The 9,112-nt window shown below is 43.8% G+C and overlaps 1 protein-coding gene across 1 annotated transcript; it reads right to left on the minus strand.

Annotated features, from left to right (window-relative positions):
- Positions 1-2,789: 2,789 nt before the first annotated feature.
- LOC126474623 (protein sprouty) lies at positions 2,790-6,537 on the minus strand (the record flags this gene model as incomplete). Its single annotated transcript, XM_050102102.1, has 1 exon — positions 2,790-6,537. A coding segment is annotated over one exon (960 nt), but the record flags the coding sequence as incomplete, so codon positions are not given.
- Positions 6,538-9,112: the final 2,575 nt, after the last annotated feature.

Raw genomic sequence — 9,112 nt, forward strand, 5'->3', positions numbered from 1 at the left:
TTTGTCCACTGATCCTCAACACTATCTGTACTTGAGACAAAACTTTTGTGTTGAGCCAACAGGTACTCTGAAATCTGCTTTTTGTCACTTTTTCTAAACAGAAAAATCTTCCTACCCTTTTTAATATTCCTATTTACGGCTGAAATCATCGATGCCGTAACCGCTTTATGATCGCTGATTCCCTGTTCTGCGTTAACTTTTTCAAATAGTTCGGGTCTGTTTGTCACCAGAAGGTCTAATATGTTATCGCCACGAGTCGGTTCTCTGTTTAACCGCTCAAGGTAGTTTTCACCAAACATGCAGGGAATAGCACGCAATACTACAGTATTTAATGATACAGCATGCACCTAAGTTTTTATGTCACTTAAGATTATTTCAGTTTATGTTATTTTGTTTATTGTGTTAGTGATACATAGGAGTAATGCTAAAGATGTGGGTCAATTTCAAGTCCTATATCACATCGCCTCCACAAATACATATTTTAGATACATTCTAGGGATCAAAAATTTTCTCATAAATAATTCTTTTTATGTATTTTCATAATTTATGATACGTTCATTCATTCTTATTTTAATTCCATTTCATAAAGTGATCTTAGAGACTTTTGAGAGAGTTACCACTGTAATTTCATCATATTTCCTCACCTGCCAACAAAGACTCCAAGCGCTGATTCCCCACCATAGCTATTTTAACAGCTGTGTCTTCCACATAGAATAATAAATAGATCATTATATTTATGACTTTTTAAGAGAATAAAAAGTTAATAAACATCAGTTACTCTGCATTAAAACAGTGACTCTACAACGACAAAGCTAACTTAGAGAAACAGTTGAAAATAAAAGTAACCATCGAGTGTATAATTCTATTAAATAGTGTTCTGTATTGCCCCATCTTTTAGATTCATGGAGAAATTCAGGTTCCTTAAACCGCTGAAAAAGATATGTACACAAAAATCTTTGGTAACCAGTAATGTGATTGATTGGCGACTCCATAGTGTCCTGTGCACTATGACCAGATAATGGGTATACTTGGAAGGAGAGACAGCATTGGTCGTATATATTTTTTTTTTTTATTATCGCAAAATCGATTTTTGGTCACTTAGTGAACATCTTCAGTGCTGTAATATATAACTTTAATTAGTAAGCACTGGTGTCAATAAGCTTAGGTCCATTATGAGTGGTGTAAAAACTTGACAATATTAGTGGAAGGTCTATAATTTTTTTAAGACTCAACTTACCTGACTGCCTTATGTTGATTCTTAAACACATTTATAAGAACAGGATCATTGTAAAAAAACTGCAGCTGGAGGATTAAATTGAATGTAACATGCCATTTCCCAATAAGAAAATGATAGCTAGAGAAGTAGAAATTAGGCATAAATTTCTCCTGATTTTTGAAATTGGTTTGCATCTATATAATGATTTGATGCTCAAGTATATCCTGTTTCTTTTTCTCCCAAGCACTGTATCAACTATCCAGCTTATTATTAAGAAGAAGAAGAAGAAGAAGAAGAAGAAGAAGAAGAAGAAGAAGAAGTAGTAGTAGTAGTAGTAGTATTTTCTCAAAGCCACAACCCAATTTCTTATACTCCCTTTAATTAAACACAAGCACACTGTTTGTCCCTGCAAAATATGAATTCATTCTTAAAAAACTGTACTGTTAATGATTCTGCACAAAACCCAGATGGTGGAAACTGGTGACCATGATAAATCACAGGAAAATAATAATTGTGTTGCTGCAGGGCATGTGTGTTAATGTGTCTTGCTAGGAAAAGAACTACTGTACAAACACTAGTGTGAATGATGTTTTTCTGTACTCCACACAACTTCGTAAAAGGTGACTACTTGCTTTTTCCTTATTTTACACCCACTACACTATATCTAAAAACCCATTCCCATAAACTGAAAAATAAGTTTCCAGCTGTGCTCTATCATTCATTTTGAATTATATAAAAATGTGTGTTTGAAAGTTAAGTTTTTCAGAGTAATGCTCATCACAACCTCAAACTACAAGCAACAGTCCAGATTGGAATATCAACCATTATGGGAAATATAGATTGCTACTTGCTGGCCATCATATCTGTGTGTTGTGCAGTGTGCTTGCTTATCTTTTCTGACAAAGGCTTTCACTGAAAGCTTAATGTACAAGTCTTCATTGTGCCTGTCTGTGACTCAACATGTCATCTTTACAAAGAATAGCAACCTCCTTTTAATTTTTGTTCACTTAAAATACAATTGTGGGGTGCACTCAGGCCTTGTGAGGCAAACTGAGGAGCTACTTGATTGAAAAGTAGCTGCTCTGGTCTTGGAACCTGACATACAGCCAGGAGAGCAGTCTGCTGACCACATGCCTCTCAATATCCACATCCAAGGACTTACAGGCTGAGGATGACACGGCAGTTGTCGGTACTGTTGGGCCTTCAGGGGCTATTTGAGAGGAGTTTAGTTTTAATTTCATTTTTTAGTCTGAACTGCAATTACTTGAATGCTTTTGCTATAGTGTGAAAAGTGAGGTGAAGATTACAAATGTGCTCACTGTAACATTAACAGAAAAATTCTTGCAAACCAAGTTTTCATGTGTTTGGAAAAAATCTGGTCTAAATCAATGTGCTGTTATTTTTGTGTATGGTTTGACCTTATTGCTGTCAAATGGATGTCATATTGTGTTACCTGTTCAATGACACCATAGGTGTGTTTTCACAAAATTTCTTGGAAGGTTTTATGTATTATTTAAACATCACAACTATATATATGTAATATGGATTCTGGATTAGAAATGAGAAATGTAAATGCAGTTGATCACTGTTATTATTATTACAATTTTCGAGTTCACATTATTTACAAGACAGTATTATACAAAGCTGCATTTTTACATGACCATATCTTTATCGAGACAGTATAGCACAACTGCTATTATTTAGTATGAGTCATTAAAAACAGCAGCATAACTTGTTCATTTGCCACCTATACAATAATATGATACAATCATTCAACATTGAATAGCATCAAGGTATGACTTGATTCAGTCCACAAAAAATGTATTTACTCCAAAAATGAGGCCGTTCATTCTGCATTGACACCTACATCAATACAAGATAGTAACTAAACTTCAAACTGTGAGCAAAAATATCAGTACTTCACTTGAAAATGAAGTTCTGTTTCAGTCTAACTTTTCAGTAACACCTCATTTCTGAAGCAGGCAAGATTTTGTGAAATGAAATCAAGATATGCATACCCTAATTGGTTACACAATTATACAATATTTATTTATTTATTTATTCTGATGACAAAACAACTTGAAGTTTTTTAGACTAGATAATACTGTATAAGGCATCAACCTTAACATCTAAAAAGTAACAGAAAGGAAATTACTTCATATACATATATATATATTTATAGCAATATAATTATTTTATGTTTAAGAAATCTTCTGAAAGGACAGAAAAATATAATAAATAAGCATTTTCTTTACAACAAATACATAGATTATTAAGTTAAAAAAAGACATCTTTGTACATACTTGCTCCATATTCAACAAGTTACGTTTCTTTTATACTATGCTTCTTAATATGAAAAGTTGTAATGAGAATCTTAATAAAATGTGTTTTGTAAAAACATTAATAGTAACTATTAGTATGTAAAATTTTGTAGTAAAATGAGTCCTATCATACGGCAAGTTGTATACATCTGTTAAGATGGCCATCTTTGGTACAATCCTAGCACATAAAATTATGTTTCATAGAGTACAAATAACTAACCTTACACCAAACTGCAAAATATATTTCAGATTGTCTGCAATCCATCAACTTCCCAAAATAATGAAACAGAACCAAAGGAAGGCCACTTTTTTCCTCATTTTTGCTAATAATGGCAGTGAGTAACTTAATGCGACCAGAAACTAAATAACATTTTGGTTTGCTATGACGCATCCTTTGACAGCACAGGTAAGCGGCTTAAAATCACTCAGAATACTATAAAAATCCTTTGAAAATAAAAGTCTGACAAAAATGAAAGGAAAATGTAAGATTAGGTGAGTTATTTCAAGTTTGTACCCCATATTTTTGTATGTTTAACGAAACACAAAATTGTTTGGCAATCTTGTGTTTGTGCAAAAATAAATTAAAATTATATAGTCTTTATACAGAACATTTCAAATTTACATAAATACAGTTAGAAATAATTATCTACAAACTTATCATCGCTGCTTCCCCATGTGCCAGTAATTTGGACTCCAGTGCGTCCTAGACGGTTACTCCAAAATACGACCGACATTCCCGATGCGCCTTTCCCCGTCCGATTGACAGGTGGAATGACAAACTGTGGCAAGAGGAAACATAAGTGATACGTGTAGATAAAATTTAGTTCTTCCCTACATACAAACATTGACTAACAGTTAGTTCCATTTGTTTCGACTATAAAAAGACTTTATTTAGATTTTGTTTGATTTAAAGCTGAAATTATTACAACTGACGATTAACGCGTCATATACGAGTTACAAAAAAAAAACAAAAAAAAAAAGACTTCCCGACTGCCCGATACGTCCCTCGACCGGAAACCTACTGTCCGAGCCGCTCACTTTCTACGTGCCTGTTTGTGTGTGCGTATGTGAAACGTACAGAGCTGGTGCCTGTACGTGAAACGACCGTTACGTCGCTGCCTGTTTGGGATTTTTTTTTTAAATGAAAGCGGCCCGACCCAAAATACAAGGAGGAAAAAAAGCATCACCCACTCCAATTCTCAGATATTATCTAGGAACTTGCAACCACGATACATTCTCGTACACTTTACAAAAAAAGATCCCACAAAACTAGAGCTTGACTGTTCGCAACAACTCGACTGCCACTGCCGTCCAAATGCAAGTTCATTACTGTAATGTACTGTGAAATTTTTTTAAATTACTCCGATATTTGTCTTCCAAAGTGACGTTACCTATGTAGTGACTACGAGAGTGTGTGTGTGTGTGTGTGTGTGTGTGTGTGTGTGTGTGTAGGTGAGAGAGTGCCAAGAGGGGTGGGAGAGTCGATTAAATTTGACGAACAGTAGACAAACAGGTGAGGCAGCATTTCGCAGAGACCGGAATATCGAACGGCCGATTCCGATCGGTGCGAAATCTCGCCGGGACCTGGGCGCTAGTTATCGAATCCGGAGACCGGAGACGGTCCCCGAGAAGGAGACGGCGGAGGGGAGGACGAGGGGGGAGGGTGAGAGAAGATGACGGGCCGTCGCTCCGGCGTCGATTAAGACAGGCGGGACGACGGGAGAAAAGCGGTAGTGCTCGCTGCCAAAGTGAGTCCCGGCAGCGACGGAGAAAGATAGCGCCTCACGGTCCGAAACTGCAGTCTCTTTCTCTTTCTCGCAAGCAAGTGTGTACAGTCGATCATTCACTCTCATACACACGAACACGCGCGCGCCCACGTATACACTGACAACATTTTTTTGTTATTTTTTTTTTGCTCCGCCTCGCTTTCCGGAAGCGTTACAAATGGAGGAAAGGAGTATGTATTTATATTTATATATATATATGTATAATCCCTGATACGGCCGACACTAGAGCGTAAGTGGTACAAAAATAAATAGGTCAGAAGTCCGGGGAGGCGGCGAGCAGCAGCGAGCTGGCGGGCCGGCAGCGGCAGCCGGCGGCGCTGTGGCGGCGGTAGCAGGCCTCGCAGAGGCGCAGGCAGGCGCGCAGCGGCCAGTACCACCAGAGGCAGGGCAGCGCCAGCGACAGCGCGCACAGGCAGCCCCAGCGCGCCGCGCACCGCGGCGGCCCGCACGCGCAGGGCTCGTCCGCGCCCTCCAGGTCGTGGTCGCGGCAGCAGTGGTAGAACAGCCCCTTCACGCAGCACAGGCACGTCGCGTAGTCGAGCGCCGTCTCGGCCGAGCAGTAGCACGAGTTGTCGCAGAGCCAGCGCGACGGCAGCGGGCGCGGCTTGCGGCACGACTCGCAGCGGCAGCGGCCGCACTCGGGGCAGATGATGGAGCCGCGGAAGCAGTCGGGCACGCCGCCCGCCGGCCCCAGGCTGCCCAGCGCCGCCACCACGCGCCCGTCCGAGCCGCGGCCGCCCGGCGACGACGAGCCCGACGCAGAGCCCGACGGCGGGCTGCCCGCGCCGCCGCCCGACAGCGCCGACGCCGGCCCCGGGTACCCGCGGCCCTCCTTCTCGAACGTGTGCGGGTGGTGGTGGTGATGGTGGTGGTGGAGGAGGTGAGCGTGGTGGTGCGGCGCGGGCGGCAGCTGCGGCCTCTTGCCCGGCGCCACGACGACGGGCAGGTGCAGCGCCTGGTGGTCGCGGGCCGAGTCGCGGCTCGGCGGCAGCTGCAGGGACAGCGGGTGGTGCCGCTGCTTGGGGGCGGCGGCCAGCTTGCCGGCGGCAGGCAACGGTGCCGCCGTCGCGGGCCGGAACGGTGTCTCCACGTACTCGTTAGTGACGCGCTCGGTGTCGGGCCGCGGCGTCGTCAGCGTCACGACGTCTCCCGCCACCACCGCCCCCGCCGTCGTCGGCGCCGCCGCCGTCGTCGTCGTCGCCGGCGTCGTCGACGGCGGCCGGGGCACGCGAGGGCGGTGCACCAGCGCGAGCGCGGGCGCGGCCGGCGGTCGCTGCAGCTCTGGGGGCGAGCTGCCATGCTGGGCCATCGGGGATCCCACCGTCTAGCTCGACGTGTGCTCGCCTTCAGAACATACTACGGCCGGGCGCCAGCCGCTGCAACACGAGAGCACAATCGCACATCAGCTCTCACTCCACAATTTTTACAAAATTTTTTACAACATTTTATCCCACAAGATAAAAATACTCCAAAAACTTTATTTAAAGGGAGTAGGACATCAAGCGGGCCGACTTGGAGCAGGAGAGGCACCACAGGCATTTTAATTCCTACTGTCTATACTTTTACGAGCACTTGCCCGCGAAATGCAAAGGTCCCGAGCTCGAGTCTCTGTCCAGCACACAGTTTTAATCTGCCACGAATTTTCAAATTTATAAAATTTTGCCAGCGTGACCAGCAAGGATTCAGGATTCATAGCAGTGGAAGTTCAAAAACATGACAATTTTTTTTTACATGTGAAATTTCATTTTTTCAGTTACTGTTGGCAGAATTTGATGCTATAGGTACACTTTTCTTCGTAACTAGGAGAGACTCTTCGATGAATTTTGCACACCATACGAACGATACTTACAGGTGTATGAAACTCTAGAATTTATTGAATTTATGAAAAATGAATAAGCTCTTACATTTTAAACTTCATGTTCAGAAAAAAAATTTTACAGTTAAATATCTCAATTTTTACCACAGTTTTTAATAGATTTGGAAAATTCTAGAGTTTCATACACCTTTAAGCATGGTTCGTATGCTGTGAAAAATTCACCGAAAAATCTCTCCTAGTTGTGAATAAAAGTGTCCCGAAAGGAACAAATGCAGCCAATAATAAGTGAAAAACTGATGAAATTTCAGATACAAGAAAAAATTATTTTGTTACGTTTTCGAACTTCCACTGCTATGGGCGTGGATCCCGAATCCTTCCTGGTCATGCTGAAAAAGTTTGATTTATTTATTTGTAAAAGTATAGACAGTGGAAATTAAAATGTCCTGTAGTGCCCCTCCTGCTCAGCCCTACCTCCCTTAAGAAGATTGATATTGTAAGCAGAAGGTATGTGCTCTGTTGTAAACTTTTACAACAGAACAAACCCACGACTATTTGGACTGATTACTAGTTTCGGCTAACAATCTTTTTTTTTTTTTTGTATGGTTTAAGGGCGCTCAACTGCTGAGGTCATTAGCGCCCAGTCACTGGTGTTAGAGCACAAGGAACCGGCTAAAACTCAAGGGGATGGGGGGACATCGAAAGGACCTGACAAAGATGCAGATGAAATAAGTAAAAAGGTTAAATGTCTTTGGTCAAGCCAGTTAAAGTTATAAAACGCAGAAGACGAGCAGCTGCTCGAGCGTCATCAGCTAAAACATCCGGTAAGGTAGATGGCAGGGACAGGATAACACGAAATTGACTAAAACGGGGACACGACAATAAAACATGGCGCACCGTTAATGACTGACCACAAGGGCACTGCGGGGCTGGGTCACCAGAGAGCAGGTAGCGGTGGCTAAACCGGCAATGCCCAATCCGCAACCTGGTCAGAAGGACCTCCTCGCGCCGAGATGGTCGGGAGGAAGTTGTCCAAGCAGTTGGGAGCGGTTTTACTGCCTGGAGCTTGTTTCCTTGGAGGGATGACCAAGCATCCCACCACAAGGACACAAGCCTCTTACATACATCCCCACAAACGTCAGATGACGGGACACAATGGGAGGCTGGCCGAGGCTGGAGGACTGCAGCCTTGGCTGCAGCATCCGCAGCCTCATTCCCAGGCACGCCTACATGTCCGGGGACCCACAGAAAGCTGACAGAACCGCCATTATCAGCGAAAGAATGGAGGGACTGCTGTATTCGTTGAATCAAGGGATGGACTGGATAGGGAGCCCCAAGGCTCTGAAGAGCACTGAGTGAGTCAGTGCAGAGTACATACGATGAATGGCGGTGGCGGCGGGCATACTGAATGGCCTGATGGAGAGCAAAAAGCTCGGCCGTAAAGCTGGAACATTGGTCAAGGAGCCGGTATTTAAAGGTGGCGGTCCCGACGACAAAGGCACAGCCCACACCATCGTCAGTTTTGGAGCCATCGGTGTAAATAAAGGTGTGACCAGCGAGTCGAGCACGAAGTTCGACAAACCGTGAGCAATACACTGCAGCCGGAGTACCCTCCTTTGGGAGTGAGCTGAGGTCGAGTTAAATACGAACCGGAGCCTGGAGCCAAGGTGGTGTCGGGCTCTCACCCTCTCTGAAGGTGGTAGGGAGGGCAAAATCCAATTGTCGAAGCTGGCGACGGAAGCGGACTCCGGGGGGCAGCAGGGCAGACACATACAACCCGTACTGACGGTCGAGAGAATCGGCGAAGAAGGACTTGTAAGAGGGGTGTTCGGGCATAGACAACAGCCGGCAGGCATACCGACACAGCAGTATGTCGCGCCGGTAGGTCAATGGTAACTCGGCAGCTTCAGCGTAAAGACTCTCGACAGGACTAGTGTAGAAGGCTCCGGTCGCAAGACGTATGCCCCGATGGTGG

This window comes from Schistocerca serialis, chromosome 4 (assembly GCF_023864345.2).
Source record: "Schistocerca serialis cubense isolate TAMUIC-IGC-003099 chromosome 4, iqSchSeri2.2, whole genome shotgun sequence".
NCBI lineage: Eukaryota > Metazoa > Arthropoda > Insecta > Orthoptera > Acrididae > Schistocerca > Schistocerca serialis.